General features: G+C 43.6%; 1 protein-coding gene across 1 annotated transcript in view; it reads right to left on the reverse strand.

Annotated features, from left to right (window-relative positions):
* Positions 1–19,560, reverse strand: part of LOC126411401 (uncharacterized) — a 1,067,733-nt gene that overhangs the window by 804,784 nt on the left and 243,389 nt on the right. Inside the window, 1 exon segment of the mRNA XM_050081361.1 lies at positions 16,295–16,404. Coding sequence (XP_049937318.1) covers positions 16,295–16,404 — 110 coding nt within the window.

The following is a 19,560-nucleotide window of genomic DNA, read 5'->3' on the forward strand; positions in this document are numbered from 1 at the left end:
ATTTGATGTACGCTTTGAGTAAAGTAACGCTCGTAACTGGCGGAGTACGGAAAAGATGAAACGAGAAAAAAAGAGGGAAGAGATGAGAGGCAGGGGACCGCAGTATCTGTGTGCGCTCCTGTGAGACGCAGCTCCCCCAGCGGTGACCGCCCACGGCGCGGCACGAGGTCGCTATCTGGGCCGTGACGTCAGCCGGCGACACAGCGGACCACAAGCCCTGAGGAACCACGTGCGATACTCTCGTGCTCACGTCGCTGGACGTGCCGGCGTACCGTGGTCGGCTAGGCGCTCACTTCGGCCAGGATGATTTTCCTTTAAGCGTAGCAACATGCAGATCTCTGTCTGTCAGGACACTGCTCAACAGTCGAAATTATCCTACAGCGTACCCTGTGGAGCACTAACTTGTAATGCATCGACGCGAGCCAGGTGCTGATCATATTGAAACTGTCTGCGTAAAAGTAAAAACCCCAAAAAGACAGCGTTTAGCGGAAGTGAAGGTCGCACGGATTAAGGATTTCGAGTGTAGCCGAGAGAAGCCAATTGGAAGCGCAAGTAGGAACCTCGGACTGCCTCAAATTTCTGTCGGATAGTCGGGTGTGTGTTGAGGCGCCAGTTACCGCTCGAAGCATATCCATTACAAATGGCAGGGCTCTTACTGGAGGGTAAGGTATGAGGACTCTTGTGAACGCATTTTCAAAACCAAGTGGCTTCTTTCCACCAAAACTGGCAACTCAGTAATGCATTGATTGAATACGCAATGAAAATCGGTGTGTTTAATACGATATACCTAAAAAGAGATTTTTTGGCTAATCTTTAAAATACAAAGTGAACAAACACAGGTTGCTGGCGTAACGTACCTCTAATGCACCAGAACTGGTTTTTTCCACAAATGAATGGAAATTTAGAGAACTGCATTTTCTTCATCTAACTGGCACCCAACAGTTCGTCTGTTTCTGAATGAATGCTTTACAGATGGATCAGTCTCGCGGCAAAAGCAAACCCACCTGACCACCAAGATCTCCTGATATTACTCATTAAAATTACGCTGTTTATGTGCCACCACTACTAACAATATTGGATGAACTACAATAAAAAATAAGTCTTCTCAAAGCTACAGTAAACCCAGCAACATATTCTTCACCGGTTATGAGAAGAATTCAGCATCCATTTTGATACTATCCGTGCAGCCGCACAAAAAGCTTTTGACATGTTATTATAACCAAATGTAAATCTCATCGTTCACTCATTACATTTTTAATCATAAATTACCCGCTCAAACAAAACTGAGCAATTTCAGTAGCAACGCTCTGCGAAGAAGAAGTAAATTGGCCGACCATAAACATATTGCATTGCTAGGCACAGAGAACAGAAAAATAAAAAATCACTTCTCTTCTTGCCCAATCAGTAAGCTCATTCGTTTTGTAATCTTTGCTACTATATACAGATATTTTATATATATTTGATGTTACATTTTTTACATTAGGCAAATACAGTTTCTATGCAGTCATGATTTGATCACATTCGGTTCAGTATAGTCCATGCTGAAATAGAAAGAGACGACTCGCAAGTGATAAGTCTCTCGATAAATTTGAAAAATATAAGCAATCTCTTCAGAATAAACACGTTTCATCTACGCCGGAGCCCCTCTACAGTTTGTATGTTGTCGAGAAAGGGCTGTATCATTAACTGTTTTGGAATCTTTTCACAGAACACTCCATTCATGCATATACGTAAAACACACATACCGATCGCCATTGAGGTTGCACGACAAGATTTGCTCAGGGTGTTACTTGGGTTTGTATGCAATATCAATCAGGCGTTCTTTCAGTAACGAAGTGGCAGCATATTCTGCTAGATCCGATTTTATTCACAATCCACTGGACCACCTACTTTCGTGAACGTCTTCCATGAGTAGCCATGTCGTCTTGCAGCATCTCTTGTCCTAGTTACAAGACCAGATCAGTCATAGTGAGGGCCACTCGTCCTTACTGTCAAGTTTGTCTACCTTTTTCGTACCGTCTGCTACATACACAATGAACAGCAATAGAGGGAGCATAAGCATTGAAGTCGATCATTATTTCGCCAATTCTGCAAGCGGACTCCATATCTCGCGACAATCCGCAATACAATTTTCCATGTTCTGCTCTCTATAATAGGGACACAAATGTAACAAGCTCGCCAATTTTCTCTGAGAAGGTGAAATGTTGAAGTGGACAGAAATCAGTGTCTATTTGAGCTCTTAAAAAGAATAACTGATCAATGCAGTTCCGCTGTGGTCAGCATCCTGTACAGTGGGGACAATCTCAAAAGATGACACATAGTAAGCTTTAAGGCTTTTAGAGATATCAATTTATGTATTAATCCCGTTGTGTGCAAGGGATTACCCAAAAGAAACCGAATACATATTTTTTTTAACTTACTTATTTACATTTTAAGCACAACCCTTCAAAGTACTCTCCACTTGCACTAATACACTTGTCTCAACTTTTATTCCATTTTACAGAACATTGTTTAAATTCGTCTTTTGTGATGCTTGACAGCGCTTCCGTTTTTAGTCTCCTCCCCCCCCCCCCCCCCCCCCCGGCAACATGACAACGCTTCTCTTTCATATTGCTCTTCATTCTAGGAAACAAAAACTAGTCGCACGCGGCATGGTCGGGTGAGTATGGGGAGTGAGGAACAGGACTCACACAATTTTGGTCAAGAAAAGTCGTACAGACAGGGCTGTGTGAGCAGGGGCATTGCCATGATGGAAAAATCAGTCATCCGACTGCCACAAATCAGACAGCTTCGGTCGAACACCGCTGCGCAATCTTTACAAAACTTCCAAATAGAAAACCCTGTTAACTGTCTGACCCTGTAGAACAAACGACTCCTCTCACAACGAAAAAACAACTCAGCATTGATTAATGTTTGATTACACCTAACGAATTTTCTTGGGGCGAAGAGAACTTGAAGTCTTCCATAAGCTTGATAACTGCTTTGGTTCAGGATCGTAAGCACAGCACCAAATTTCCTCGCCTATGATACTTCTAGAAAACGGAAGTTTGGATCATTTCAGGACTCTTCTTTCAAATGTATTTATTTAGCGTGTGATACATAACAATCACATTAACACATAAAATACAGTACCACAGACACATTAAAATACAGTTTAGATCTTTATATTTAAACCACTGATCCAATCCACCACTTTGGAGGTAACCAGGTTCGAATCCACTAGATTTCCTGGGAAGGCTCAGAGGGGGCAGTCCACTGCTATATGCTTCATTGTTTGTGGAACGTCAGCATAGTCACAGTATGGGCAGCCCACCCAGCCCCATTTATCAATAATCGAAGCACACTTCTTCCCACACCACACTTCTTCCAACGGTTAAGCCTGCTCCAAGTGTCTTGGCAAGTTGAAACCATTGAGCCTTACTGTTGGATCTTCAACTTTCAAGATGCCCTGTGGAGTTGAAGATGTCCATTCTTTCCGCCAGCTGTCTTTGGGGTCGAAATGGTTGCTTAACAATTCCATGGCCGGTTTACGGGTCTTCAACCTGGATGATTCTAGCTGTCCCACATCTTCGTGAAATGGGAGTGACGAGTTATTCAGTATTTTTGACCACAGATGACCAAGATGTTTTTGTCTTCTGATGTGAGGAAGTGGTATGTTACAAAACACCGGCAGCCATTGGACTGCAGCAGCAAGTAATGTTCCGGATATGATACGCATAGTGTGACGAAGTTGAATGTCCACAAGGTGAGTATGGCCGCTATTAAGCCATACTGCACAGCAGTACTCTGCTGAGGAATAGACGAGTGCTAGAGCAGATGTTCTCTTATGATGTACCAGCTACACGTTGAAGAAGGTTATTACGGCTCTTCAGTTTTGCAGCAGATTTACGTAACTGGGCTTCTTTCAAAGCACAGCATGCTCCAACACGACCTTGTTTCTGTCCAGCAGACAGTAGCCGTGGCACGAATTTGGCAGGCACCCTCTTCATTCCCAAGTTTCGTATCACAATTCGGTTCACCAAACTCCAAGTCACTGCTGACGGCTCCACAATTTTTCCAATGGTGAGTCGTCGATCTTCGTTGATGACTGGATGAATGTTTTCAATATTTTCATGTTTTGTGTCCGTGGAAGGGCGAGCAGAACGAGATTTGCTGTCAACTGACATTTCACCATTTTTGAAGCGGGAAAACCATTCAAAAACTTGAATTTTTCCTACAGCATCGTCCTTGTATGCTTTTTTTAAAAACCTTTCAAAAGTTTCTGCTCCACTTTTTCCAAGCAAAAAGCAAAATTTCACTGCCGCACGCTGTTCACGAAAATCAGTCCTTGCAAAAAGGACAATAACGGTACTATAAAGCTCTGCTCACCAAAAGATTACTTCAGTTTCTTCTGGATACCACCCTCAAATTCAGTTTAAGCCAAGTTTTTATCATAACGAGAATATGACCTGCAAGATGACATTTCAGAAGAAGCAGAGATAAAATAATGCCTGTTTAGCAACTGCAACACCTGAATTGCTACTAACTTTTATGAATCTTTCTATATAGGCTTATCCGTCATAAATCTCACAAAAAATAATTGCGATCTGAGCAGGAGGTAGCAGCGAAACTAGGAAGTGAAACATCTTCGTAAAAACATGACAACTAGGACAATACTGCAGTACTCGACAGAGATTAGCGTCATACATTCGGCCTCGAGCAGATGAATAAACAGCGAGGAGCAGACAAGAGACGCCAATTCCGAATGGAGGGCACGCTCGTGCTGAATTAGGAGGAACGAGCTGTACGAGACGGCTGCACGTCCGAAGTGGCGGCATCCTGTGAAGACGACAGTGGCGGGCCACGGGGAGTCGGCCACGTGCTGCCCTCACACTGTGGAGCGCCGGCGCTTCAAAGCGGCAGCGCAGTCAGCTGGCGGCACACCAATCAGCTGAGAGGAAGAGGGACACATCCTGCGACCCACTCGTTTCGGCATACTAGTCGGGGGTCACTCGAAAGTAACTCCTCTGGCGCGACAAAGGGAATGCACACCCGTTTTCGAAAAAAATCGGTGTGGAACGTCTTGACGCAAGATCCGAAGAACCAATCGTAGAAACAACTCTGCGACCTTGCGAGCAAAGTAATGTGTGTCGGACGAAGCAAGGAGGGCGTAAAAAGCAGACTAGCACAAGCAAAGACGACATTGACACCTCGTAGAATCGGGTGTCCTGTCGGTGGTCCACAGATATTTCGGTACCAGATTTAAAATTGTCAGACATTTCCAGGGGCAGATAGGGATTCTGACCACAATTTATTGATTATGATACGTAGATTAAAACTACAGAAATTGCAAAAAGGTACGAAGTAAAAGAGATGGGACCTGGTACGTTGAAAGACCCAGAGATTATTAGAATTTTAGAGGGAGCCTTAGGCAACGGTTGAGTGGAACAGGGGAAAAGCATACGGTATAAGACGAATTGGTAGCTTTAAGAGAAGAATAGTGAAGATAGCAGAGGATCAAATAGGTAAAACACAAGGCCCAGTAGTATTCCTTGGATAACACACGACACATTGAACTTAACTGATAAAAGTAGGAAGTAAAAAAAATGCAGCAAATTAAGCAGGAGAAAGGGAATACAAACACCTAAAAAATTTGTTTGATAGGATGTGCAAAATGGCTAAGCAGGAATGGCTAGAGGATAAATGACACGATTTAGAGGCATATTTCACTAGGTGAATGGCAGGTACACCGTGAGGAAAATTAAAGAGGCCTCTGGAAAAAAGAGAAGCAGCAGCATATATGTCACGAAATCAGTTGGAAAACCAGTCTCAGCAAACAAGGGAAAGCCGAAAGGTGGAAAGAGTATATAGAGAGTCTACATAAAGGAGATGAACTTGAAGGCAATATTATAGAAATAGATGATACTGCGAAAAGAATTTGACAGAGCACCGATAGACGTAAGTCGAAACAAGGTCCCCGGGGGTAAACGACATTTCGTCAGAAAAAAATTCTTTCATCCGAGGTGCATGGCATATGAGACTGGTGAAATACGTTCATATTTCAATAAGAATGTAGTAATTTCAATTCCAAAGAAAGCAGTTGCTGACGGGTGTGAATATTGCCCAGCTATCAGTTTAGTAAGTCACGGTCGCAAAATGCTAACACGAATTCTTTACAGAAGAATCGAAAAACTGGTAGAAGCAGGCCTCGGGGAAGATCAGTTTGGATTCCGGAGAAATGTAGGAACACACGAGGCGATACTAATGCTACGATTTATCTTACAAAATTAATTTGTACACTTAGAGAAAGTTTATGGCAATGTTTGCTGGAGAACTCTCTTTGAAATTCTGAAGGTTGCAGAAGTAAAATTCAGGGATCGAAAGACTATTTACAACTTGTACACAAACCAGACGGCAGTCATAAGAGTCCTGGGGCATGAAAAGGAAGCAGGGAGTGAGACAGGGCTGTAGCCTACACCCGATGTTATGCAATATGTACAGCGAGGAAGTAGTAAAGGAAACCAAAGAAATATCTGGAGTAGGAATTAAAGTTCATGGAGAAGAAATAAAAACTCTGAGGTCTGCCAATGACATTGCTATTCTGTCAAAGACAGCAAATGACTTGAAAGAGCAGTTGAACGGAATGGACAGTGCCTTGGAAGGAGGATGTAACATGAACATCAACAAAAGCAAAGCAAGGGTAATGAAATATAGTCGAATGAAATCAATTGATGCTGAAGGAATTAGATTAGGAAACGAGACACGTAAGGTAGTAGATGAATTTTGCTAATTGGGCAGCAAAAGAGCTGATGATGGCCGAAGTAGAGAGGATATAAAATGCAGACTGGCAATGGCAAGACAAGTGTTTCTGAAGAGAAATTCGTTAACATAAAATATAAAGTTTCAATGACCCTTTTCTGAAGGTATTTGTCTTGAGTGTAGCCATGTATGGAAGTGAAACATGGAGGATAAACAGTTTAGACAAGAAGAGAAGAAAAGAAAAGCTTTGAAATGTGATGATACAGAAGAATGCTGAAGATCAGCTGGTTAGATCATGTAAGTAAGTGGAGGTACTGAATTGATTTGGCGATAAAGACATTTGTGGCACAATTTGACTAGAAGAAGGATAGGTTGATAGGATTTATTCTGAGACATTAAGGGATCACTACTGTAATATTGGAGGGAAGTGTGGAGGAATGGGGGTAAAAACTGTAAAGGGAGATCAAGAGTTGTACATAGCCAGCAGGTTCTGAAAGTTGTAGGTTGCAGTAGTTATTCAGAGATGAAGCGACTTGCACGGGATAGAGTAGCATGGACAGCTGCGTCAAACTGAAGACCAGACAGCAACAACGCGTGAGTATAATGGATGTCTGTATAGTATAGTGTTGTGTACTGTTCTGTTTGTGTTGTGCCGGCCGCTGTGACCGAGCGGTTCTAGGCGCATCAGTCTGGAACCGCGCGACCGCTACGGTCGCAGGTTCGAATCCTGCCTCGGGCATGGATGTGTGTGATGTTCTTAGGTTAGTTAGGTTTAAGTAGTTCTAAGTTCTAGGGGACTGATGACCTCCGATATTAAGTCCCATAGTGCTCAGAGCCATTTGAACCATTTTTTTGTTTGTGTTGTATGACGACAGCCAGGGCAGGGAGAGGGTGAAAGCCGGTACCGGCACTTAGCCCATTCCTCTCAAATAGCGCCATAGGCGCCGCCGAGCTTGACGTACCCATCTGGCGGACTGATCACCACGAACAGCGTCACGTGCCTTCACTTCATGAGACACTACGGAGAGGTTTGAAATTTAGTCCACAACATTTGAGCAAAGGCTGGTGATCAGAACTGTACGTCGCCACCTTCCTTCTTCTTGCAGCACAAATACTGTCAGTGAAAACTTCATACACCATCAGGATTCGTACCAGTGTACCTTCGAGTTATGCGCCACCGCAGAGGCGAGCGTTAGCAACCTCGGCTACGTGGGCGTGTACAGTATCTGTCCCGCAATGAAAGTAGCCGGAGCGGACGACGAAAAATGCGGCCTCCTAGGTATCAGGAAGCAGTGCTCTGCATCGTTTCAAGTTTCTTCCAAACCTTCGTTCTGCCATTATCTGTGGTAAATATTCCTTCAAATGTGTCGGGAATACATCGCAATTTCAAGAGACGCAGTTCGTGTTGATACGGTTTGATCGACGGCTCCTGGACGAATATGAGGAGAGGAGAAACTTTAAATTCCACGTAACTCAGATGGTGAAGCAGTGCGCGTTAATGAAACTTGGCAGTCAGCTGCCCGGGCTGTGACGGTTGTCAGACTGGACGCAGCGTCGCGCCTGTATAAATAGCGGCGCGCCGTGCGGACGATGAACGAAGGCCTATGTTTAGCCGCGGCCACAATGACGGCGGCGCGCCCGCTGCCAGGGATACGTAGGACCAGACTAGTCTAGTCTGCGGACGCTCGCCACCAGTTACGTGCGGCCAAGCTGGGGGCATCGTATCAGATAAAAGCAGCGAAAACAACAAGGGTCTCACGGATAAGAATGGGCCATCCTACTTACGTGGTGGTCTTCTAATTTACTGGTACTCTACGTCTAACCTTTGTAGATGTGTGAAAGTGTGTGCTGTCTGATCGTTGGGGGGGGGGGGGGGGGGGGTTATGAGGGACGGATGACATTGGTGTATGCTAGACATCTATAGAGGTTAGACGTAGAGCACCAGTAAATTAGAAGACCATCACGTACCCATGCACAATACCCATCACATCATCAGTTGAAAGAGAGAAGTTTTCAGTCTTCTGATTGGTTTGATGCTGCCACAAATTCCTATTCTGTGAGAAACCTCGACCTCTTTATCTCAGAGTAGCACTTGCAACCTACGTCGTCAATTAACTGCTGCATGTAGTCCAATCTCTCTCTTTCTCTACAGTTTTTATCCTCTACACCCTGGAAGTTATTCTGTAATATCTTCAAAGATGTCCTGCCATCCTGTCCCTTCTTCTTGTCAGTGTTTTCCAAATATTCCTTCCCTCGCCGATTCACCGAAGAATCTTCTCATTCCTTACCTTATTAGTACACCAAATTTTTCAGCATTCTTCTGTAGACCACAACTCAAATACTTCGGTCTCTTCTTTTCCAGTTTTCCCATAGTCTTATCAATGCATTTACGTGAAGCAGAGAACGGGGAAAGAATGGGAATGGATGGGCGGGAATTCGTGACTTCCAGCCGCGCAGTGCACTGTGCTAATGCAATGCCGAAAGTTGAAAACTCTTGTAGCACCAGGACTCAAACATGGATTTGCTGCTTCATGTGAGCGGTTGACTTACGCGCTTCGGTCATCCGCACACGCTCCGTGGTCGACTCGAAACTTCCAACTTATCGCAAGCTGCAGTGCAGCGTCTCTCGTCCATTAACCCCACTACTCGCAAATTATTGGTTACCGTAGGAATTCGGACGATATTAGTGCACTCACACTGAATCAACTGTCGAGGCGCCGTCGCGTTCTTAAAGAAATATATATATTTGAGTGGTATCTGTTGTGTCGGACATGTCCGAGGAATACGAAAAAAACGCGACAGAATAATTCCCACAAACTCATTCTTGTTGTAATGCTTAGATGAGAGCATTTCGCATCTACCTCACGGCTGATTATCTATGTATTTATGACCAGCACGGCTTCAAAATAATTGTTACTACGTAAACAATATGTCAATTTCGCTTCGTGTATGTTCTATTTATTGCGAAAGAATAATAGTGTACCAGGATGAATCTTTCACTCTGTTGCGGAGTATGCTGCCTGATAAAAACTATGTCACGGACCAGCCCTGGAATATGGAACCTTTACTATTGCTGACAGTGCTCTTACCGACTAAGCTATCCACGTACGATTCACCACACGTCCCTACAGCATTTTTAGCAAACTCCACACAAGCTCTCTTCCCTACCCTACTGGACTCCCACTCCAGGACTACCACTTCCTTTCTTCCAGGAGTGCAAGTCCAACACGGTATGCAAGAGAGCTTGCTAGCACAAGTAAAGCTGTCTTGCGTTGATAGCTCACTCGGTAAGAGTAATGTCCGCGAAAGTTCGGCACACAGTTCTTAATCTGCCAGGAAGCTTCACTAACAGTGTACTCAATTAGCTGTCTCTCAGCCTTCATATATCTGGTAACTTCTGCGTAAGTATTTCATAATACCAATATTCCATGTTTCAGATCTGCGAGAAGCGCAATTTTTACAGGGATATTAAAGGTTGTCAAGTCCAAACACACTTAGGGAATACAAATTTTTATCTTACTCATTACTAGACGAAAATAAACATAGTTTGCACACAGATTAATAACAGTGATAAACCGTCACTTTTTTTTCGCAAGCCTCCAAAGGAAATATTCAGAACTGGCGGAGTACCCGGCGTTGCCCGTGTATGTACTTATTTCAATCTTCCGTTAGTCCATATCAGTCCATTTCCCCCTCCCACGTCTCTCTGTCCGCCTCCATAACCCCCTCTTTCTATCCACCTCCTACACCCCCCACTCTCTTTCCATCTACTCCTGCCCCTCTCTCTGTCAATCTGCTCCTTCCTCCTCTGTGCCACTAATTCCACCTCCTCCCATCCCCCTTTCAATCTTCTCCACTTTCCTTTCTGTGTTCCTCTCCTCCTCTCCCCCCTCTCTGCCCATCTCCTCCTCTTCCTTTTCTCTGTCCATTTGCTCATCGCCCATTTCTCTATCTCTTCTTCACCTCATTTTCCCTTTCTTCCCCCTCTGTCTGTCCATTTTCCCCTCCCCTATCTTTGTCCATCTCCTCGTTCTATCTGTGCCTGCCTTCTCTTTCCCCTTACTGTCTGTCCATCTTCTCGTTCTCCCTTCTCTCTCCACGTTATCGTACTCACGTCAGTAGGGGGCCGGTTGTTCGTATCCCTACAGTATTTCTTTCCAGATTGTAATCAATCTGTGTACCAAATTTGATCGAAATCGTCCAGGGAGTTTAGGAAGAGCTTTTTTACCCGCGACTTTGCCAACATACGCGCATGTTAAATATATTTCACGCTTATTTAACACATTTCCGTATTTCTACACTTTCACCTGTATGTCTAGCGCATTTTTCCCAGCAGTTTCGTTTTCACGCAGTTCAATTTTTATGACGTATCTACTGAACTATGTGATGTGCAACCATATAATTTTGCGGGTACATCCAGTGGTATAAACGCCTACTGTCGGCGAAATGTGTTGTGAATAGATTTAGTAGTAAAGAAGCACAAAAATTAAAATGTCATGCATGATGTGGCAGTTTCTCACACATCTCAGTTCAGGAGGTATGATATCATAGACACTAAGTGTCGTAGAATGACATTTTTCTGGTACATTCAATGGTATATGTGAATGCTGTCTGCAAAATATGTCACGAATACAGTTAATACTAAAGAAGTACTAAATTAAAATGTTACGCTTCATGTGGCAGTTTTACGGCATGAAGAGCCAAAATGTATTAAGCGATACACTTTTTTTTCCATTTACTATTTCGTGAGAGTTGTCAGCAAGAAAAACTTTCGTGAAGTGTAGGAATTTATTTCACGTCTCTAAGCGCTCTCATTCTCAAACACTGGATAACTAAAGTGTGAGCATTCTCACGTCGTGGGCTACACTGCTTTTCACCCCCTCCCTTTTGATAGGTGGTTGGTTCTTACCCCCACAGACATTCTTTGCTGACAGTAAATGATATGTGTACCAAGTTTGGTTGAAATCGGTTGGCCGGCCGCCATGGTAGAGCGGTTCTAGATGCTTCAGTCCGGAACCACGCGGCTGCTACGGTCGCAGGTTCGAGTTCTGCCTCGGGCACGGATGTGTGTGATGTCCTTAGTTTAGTTAGGTTTAAGTAGTTCTAAGTTCTAGGGGACTGATGACCTAAGATGTTAAGTCCCATAGTGCTCAGAGCCATTAACTTAGATAACCAAACGATGGGAGCTTGACTCCCGAAACGCGTTACTAAGGATGATGTTACTAATATTGGTGACTGTATGCGACGAAAATATTTACGAAAAATTTTGCGTCTTCATTTCAAATTATTTTCTTTATATATTTCTATCATGTGGAGAGATGTAAAGACAAAACATTTTTATTAAAGAAGGCATGTAACTATCTCGGAAAAGTGGAAGAAAAGAACTGTGACAAATTTTAGTTTTTGGTTTTTGTATCATGTTTCATTGCACCATGCACAGTTCCATCGCTTTTAAAAGGGCAAAAGAAGACAGGACTCTCCGCGACAGATACCACGAAAGGCTAATACTTCACTTTATTTTATGACGCTGAGCCGACGCAGAAGGCGGCGTTTGGTGAGCGCAACGAGGTTTACACGAGGGGCGTTCAATCAGTACCGCAATACAGTTTTTTCTGGGCCAGTTTCGGTTGAAAAAATGCGGAATTTGTTGTGGGACCTCGTGGAATATTCCCGCTACAGCCCCTATAGGTTCATGAAGTTCAGATAGGCGGCGGCGGTATTCGTAGCCTTCAAAATGACGTCTGTAATGGAGCTGCGTTTACGCAGAGAGCTGTCATCGAGTTTGTTTTGGCGGAACACCAGAGCACAGAAGATATTCATTGGCGTTTGCAGAATATGTGCGGAGACCTGGCAGTGAACAAAAGCACGGTGAGTAGTTGGGCGAGGCAGCTGTCATCACCGCAACAAGGTCGCTCAAACCTGTCTGATCTCCCGTGCGACAGCCGGCTGCATACACCGGAAATGTTGGAACTTGCGGACACACTCATTCGAGGTGATCGGCGAATCACAGACAGACACCTCGCTGCTCAACAATCGTCCACCAGTTGGGGTACTCAATGGTGGGTTTCTCGCCGCCTAACACAAGACTGTAAGGAGCAACGAAAGACCATCTGTGCAGAATTACTTGCCACGTTGAATCGTGGGGAGGATATTGATGAAGCAAGACATTGGCTCCGACGTCGACCAGTGAAGTGATACCATCTGGCCATACAAGCTCTCCCCGTGAGGTGGCGTAAGGCCGTCACATTGAACAGAGATTATGTTGAGAAATATGGTGCACTGGAATTCTGAATAAAACTAACCTACTTTCAGAAAAAAAACTGTGTTGTGTTACTTATTGAAACGCCCCTGTAAGTAGAGGAAGGACGCCGGACAAATTGTAAAAAATTGTGGGGAGTATCATAACTGAGCCGGTTGAAAGTATACGATAGCGCAAGCAAAAACATTCCAGTAAGCATAAATCCGCAAACGAGCCGTTTGCGAGGTACCTGCGAATGTATGGTTACGAGCCACTACTTCATCATGGAATACTGTCCTGATTACCACAAATGTGACTGGGACACAGACTTTTCAAATAAATACCTATGTTCTCTTAAGGGATACTTTCAGTCAGCTTTCGCTATTAATTATGGTACATCCTGTATAATAAAAAAATTAAAAGACGGTTACTGTATATCCCCACATTAAGCAACTTTTTCTGTCTCTTAAATACGGTAACATATGAGCTTTATCATAACGTGACCATTTTTAAACGAACATGGTAACCTATCAAAAAAGTTGTTGGATGGTTGATATGTAAATAACATTACAGAACGATCGTGGTTGGACGTCTGCAGGACATGAGGCCAACGCCCTCTTTGGTTAACGATAACAAACGTAAACAAGGAAAGAATCATAAAGAGGGCTCGGTGCAATACTCTGCTGCACTCCTCGTTTACGAGGCAGTACGTGGATCTCAGGTCAAGCGCCTGGTTACACTGCTCGGACATGCAGGGCTTCTGTGTAGCTCCGGCGACAACGCCGTCAAGCGCTGCCCTAGGGTTTCAGCCCTCCACCCGAGCAAACGCCCTCAACAAGAACAACACGCGCAATAGGATTTCTTTACGATTTGTGGAGGGATTACCGGTAGCTAACGCGGAGGAATGAAGCTCGAGTTCGATTTGAAACTACTATCTAAGGTACTACTGAATCAGTGCCCAGCACTCTTGTAGAAGGGAAGGATGATAAACATATTAAGTGTAACTCCAAACTGTACATATTCCTGGGACGAACAAACTTTTTGTTTATGTTACGGTGTCTTTCTATTGTGATACTACCTGAAGGCACTACAATTTGCACTTGTGCTTGGCATTATGATCCCACGATCTCTAGACTTCCTACATCAAAATTTAGTTTAACTCGAATAACACATACAATAAAAGGTAACGAAGGAGAAACCTCTAACACTGATTTAAAGTTTATGGAAAATGAATAAAACTTCGAGTTTTCCCAGCTCGCAAATGATACAGTTTTAATGCTGAAAAGTGTAACAGTACGATGTACTCTCGGAATGTACCGAGTGGTGATAATGAAAGTGCAGCTACACAGAAGTCCAGTGTGGACTGTATCCATCGTAAGGCAGCGAAACTTGGTAGTTATACTTATCCGTTAATGCAGAAGCGATTTAGGCTGGAAGAAAAACAGTGCAAATACGGCGCTGTGAATACAAGAAAAACGTACAGCAACAGGTTAGTAACGTGACATAGGCACAAAAGGTCAAACAAGTGAGAAAGGCATTATGTTGATTTTAGTACTGACCGCCGCTTACATAGTTTGTTCAATACGAACTGGGGAGACAACGACGAGATGCCGCTTCTGCAAAAGGACGTGATCAACAGTTACTCGTAGCAGTTCCAGTGGAATCTGAGTAACGTGTTTCTGTATATTGGGCTTCATATCACGTAGAGACGGGAAGTGTCTCTAGTAAATGCATTCTTTTGCGTATCCTCAGGGCCAAGAGTCACATGGATTCGGTCAGGTGATATTGCAGGCGATGCACTGGAAAACTTCTGGAGATAACACGTTCGTGGAAGGTTGCATTAAGCAGATCTTTCAAGAGCGAGCGACATTAAGTGTTGTCCCATTTTGCATGCAAACAGCGGTTTCGACACAGTGGCGCTCTTCCAAAGCAGGCATCACGTACTGTAGGAGGAGGTCTCGATAAGTGCAGACGTTGCGGCACATATGACAGCCCCTCTGGGCGTATTCTCTTTAGAGCAGAACGGGACGAGAATAAAGGTGCTTGTGAATCCACACAACACAGTCATACACGGCCACTGCAATGGCTCTTCGTGCACAATACGCGCTTTAACACAACCCTAACCTCACCAGTTATATGTATTCACTGCACCCTGTAGTGTAAAATGTGCCTCGTCAGTCCTCACATTATAGCACGGCCACGTGTCATCAACTTCGACGCGTGCCAGAAGAGAACTTTCAGGACGTTTCTGCGGACCATGAGGTTTCATTCAGTTGCTGCACCATCAGTATAAAATAGACCGCAAAACTTTCCGTACTGTTGACCATGGGATGAGCAATTCTCGTGACACTGCACGAGCACTAGCACTACCTGGGCCATGTGGCACGGACTGCATGGTCCGTTATAGCAGCAAGAACCTCGTCAATAATTTCCTCCGTTATAGAACGCCTTGCTCTTCCAGGTGCCACACCAAGCTCACCTGTGTTTTCGAATTTCATTATCAGCTTCTTTAAACTACTTAATGACATCGGACTTCTCCTCAGATCTTTCAGTCGGCGGTACTCTCTCAATGCAGCACCATAGTTGCTGCCATTCACATAAAACAGTTTCACTGACATCGCACGTACGCTCTCTCTTCTCGATAGCCATACTGTTGACTCGTGTTATGATTTGCCTAATGTCAGCGCGGATATCATACCAACAGAGTACAGCGCGGGATTAGCGCATGGTATCCAAAATTGTAACTAATTTTTGCCAGCGTAAATCGGTTCCCCGTTAAAACATTAGCGTATCTTCCAAGATCCGCTACCATAGATAATTACAGCCCACTCTGGACTTCCGTGACTAGCAGTAATTTATTTATAATCACCCGGCACTATTCAGAATCTTAAGCAACTTATCCGCAGACGTATTCGCTAATTCTCTTTCCTGCACGAAGTAATCTGTTCAAGAAAATGGCTGATTATTATTAATCCACATAGGCTTCACAAATCAGAAAAGATATCCTCCATCCCAAAACTCCAAAGTATCGATCCATCAAAACGTTGCCGCCAATTCTGGTCACCCGAAACCTTCAGATATTGCACTTCTTTCTACTAACAGATGCCAAACGTATATGAACGATTCTCACGTTTCTGCTCGATTCAATCTGGTTAGCCATGTAAACACGCGGCTTGCAACTTTAGAATGCTAATGTGATATAGAACATATTACATTCACTGGGTAGCTATGCAAGACGGTAAACACCATTTTTATATTTAAGCCTGCGACGACCTGCGGTATTTGCCCGTGCGCCGGTCTGGGCTAAGCGTCACTCACCGTGCTTGCTGTGGACGAAGCCGCATGAGTCTGGGTCCTTCTTGCTGGCTGCTCTGACCTCGTCCAGCACCTGGCGCGCGATGGGCGCAGTCAGTCCGGCGGGGCAGTTCCTAAAAGCACGAGAGCAGGCGGCTGTAGCGGGCAGAGCAAGATGTGGGGCTGCGAGTCTCAGCCCAGAAGGTAACATGCGTTGTAGAGTATTTTATTCACTTGCTTATTATTTACTGCACTCCAGGAACAATTGCAGCTCGTGTTTCATAGCTACTATCATTATTTTTAAAATTCAGAGTACATTAATTAAAAAAAGTTCCTTTTTTAACGAATAGTTATCTGCACAGCCCCGAAACAGGACACCACATTATACTACATAACTATTAAAAAATATCAGTAAAAAGAAAGTGATCCAGAGAACAAGAGAAGGTACAGGGGAAGAAGAGAATGAGATTGAGGAAAGCAACGAATGTTGGACATAATGAAAACATGTTACCAATAATGGTACGAAGTATAATTAGTGAGATTAACGCTCGGCGAATAAGTACTAACGGTTTCTTACTCACTTATTGTTTTATCTGAACATGATGAAACACAGTTCACCAATTGCAGTCCATGACTACGTATATGGAGCGCCATATCAAATACTCATTCTGGCAGGTGTTCGCGTTTTTGGCACGAAAGGTGTCATCTACCTGCTGTGACTGTGTCCTCCCCTCCTTGTACGGCACTGCAGACCCTGCTGACGTGACATTCTGTTTTCCCTTCATTTGTTAGAGTTCCCACCAAGACGGAACTGTCAGAAGTTAGCAGGAACTCTGGAGTCGAATTCATGCTGGGAATATCATGCGCTCCGAGACAACTGCTGACGTCACTGTCCTTGCTGGGTCCACAGTGGGGCACAGCTGTTACAGATTACCGAGCTCGATTTGCCCTTCCGCTCTGAAGATTCGCTGAACATTTGCCTCATTGCCTGTTTAGAATAGAACGTGCTTCTCTGTCAGGTATGAGACCATAAATTACTGCCTCCTGAACCGTCTGTCTCTGCGTGAAGTGTGAGCCGTACATCGACGCAGTCGAACATCATGGAATAATTAGGATAGATCCGTGCCCCATCTTCATGTGAATCACATCTTCCTTAGGTATTAGACAATTTTTCATGGGATGTTAAATTCTGACCGGCTGCTTAGTTCCTACTGCGGAACAACCATGTGACCCAAAAAGACGAGCATAAGAAGTTTGTTGAAAGTTGAGCAAAATGTCCATCGTTATTTCATTCTGCACATTTGATACAACTGCAATAATTATAAGCGACATGTTTCTAAATTACAACACCAGGCAATCATCAAAGCAAGGAAATTGCAAAGAAAATGAAACCACAATATTTACAGACTGATCTAATATTTCATTTAATAAAAACAGACAATACTGAGGGGGGAGAGAGAGTCTTAGATGGCGTAAAATCCCTCTAGTTTAGATATACCAGACATGGATAAATTACTTTCACGTATTTCGACGCAGTACCCACAAAACTACTTTAGACAAAAAACGTGGGTCGGACACTATTATACATTCTACAGGCGTAGCAATTCAGGACCACCAAATTCACCAGATTTGAAACCAATGGACTACTTTCTGTGGAACCACGAGAAGAATTTGCTGTCTTTCAAACTTGTGAGGGTGGTGTTCACTCTGCGCATTTCACCAACTCTTGAAAACGTCAGAGAAGTTTCAAGTATAAGGTCCGACAATCACTTCTCAACGAATGCACTCTATACGAATGTCAAAAACGCAAATGTCAAGCCATTGCAGTCAATCTGCAGGTATTAAAAAGCGATTAAAAAGTAATGGCTAGAGTTACTATTTGAATCTGTCTAATAATTATGATCCGACAAGTGAAAAAAAACCCTAGCAGTATCAGATTCTACGCTATATCTGAAACAGCCTGTTTTAATGTATTTCATCATCCGTCGAAGTTTCTAAAAATGTCTGTTTCCGTATCATGTATAGTTTCAACATGATTCATCGCGTGAGGAGTAACTCATTAAGTAGCAAATGTTCTCGTCCAAAGTACGTCATTACAGCTGCAAGAGACTTCTGATATGCTGCCCGGATTAATGGACCAAAGAGTCAAAAGAGTCATAGCGTTCGAAGTCGTAGGCAGAAGACTTTTTATTTTTTCACAGCAATAATGTTATAACGTACTGCACTTGGCATTTGAATTCGCTGTCACCAATGTAAAAACTACAACTTAAATTATAATGTGGGCTGGTGGTACGCCCTGGTTGTTTTGTACTTGCGATGTTTATAATTTTGTGTTTGACGTTTGTATCTTTTCTGCCTGCCTTTTTTCTACAATGTGTAAAACTGCAAATTTCATCTAAGAATATTCACAGATATCTCATTACTACACTTGGCTTTCAGCAGGAAATACGTAGTTTTGTGAGGTCTTAGAGACAATATGACACTTCGACGACATCCTTCAACTTGATTGAGTGCCGCGTTACACTTGTATTCTACATTTCTTCTCGAGCAACTACTTACGACGAACATCAGGTCGTCTACAAATGCAGAAAGTCCGTTTCTGTTCATCTACATCATACTTTCGGTACCACTATCTAATCCCTCCAACCAAGATCCACTCGCGAATAGTGGTTGGGAAGAATGATTGTCGGTAAGCCTCTGTATTGGCTCTAATTTCTCAAATTTTCTCATCGTGGTCAATACGCGAGATGTATGTGGGAGGAAATAATATGTTGCTCGACTCCTTCTGGAAAGTGCTGTCCGGAAATTTCAACAGTAAATCTCTCCGTGATGCACGACGCCTCTCTTGTAAACGTCTGCCAGTGGAGTTTATTTATCATCTCCTTAACGCTCTCTCTTTAGTTAAACGATCCCGTGAAGAAACGCGCCGCTCTTCCTTGGATCTTCTCTATCTGCTCTATCAGTCCTACCCGATAGGAATCCCAGATATATGAACAATACTCAAGAATTGGGCGAACAAGCGCCTTATAAGCCACTTCTTTCGCGGATGAGTTACAATTCCTTAAGATTCTTCCGATGAATCTGAGTCTGGTGTCTGCTTTTCCCACTATCTGTTTTATTTGGTCATTCCACTTAATGTCGCTCTGAATAGTTATACCTAGATATTTTACAGCAGACGCGGTCTCCAGCTGTTTGTCATCAATAGAGTTCAAAAAAATGGCTCTGAGCACTATGGGACTTCCCCTAGAACTTAGAACTACTTAAACCTAACTAACCTAAGGACATCACAC

This window comes from Schistocerca serialis, chromosome 1, assembly GCF_023864345.2.
Source record: "Schistocerca serialis cubense isolate TAMUIC-IGC-003099 chromosome 1, iqSchSeri2.2, whole genome shotgun sequence".
Classification (NCBI taxonomy): domain Eukaryota; kingdom Metazoa; phylum Arthropoda; class Insecta; order Orthoptera; family Acrididae; genus Schistocerca; species Schistocerca serialis.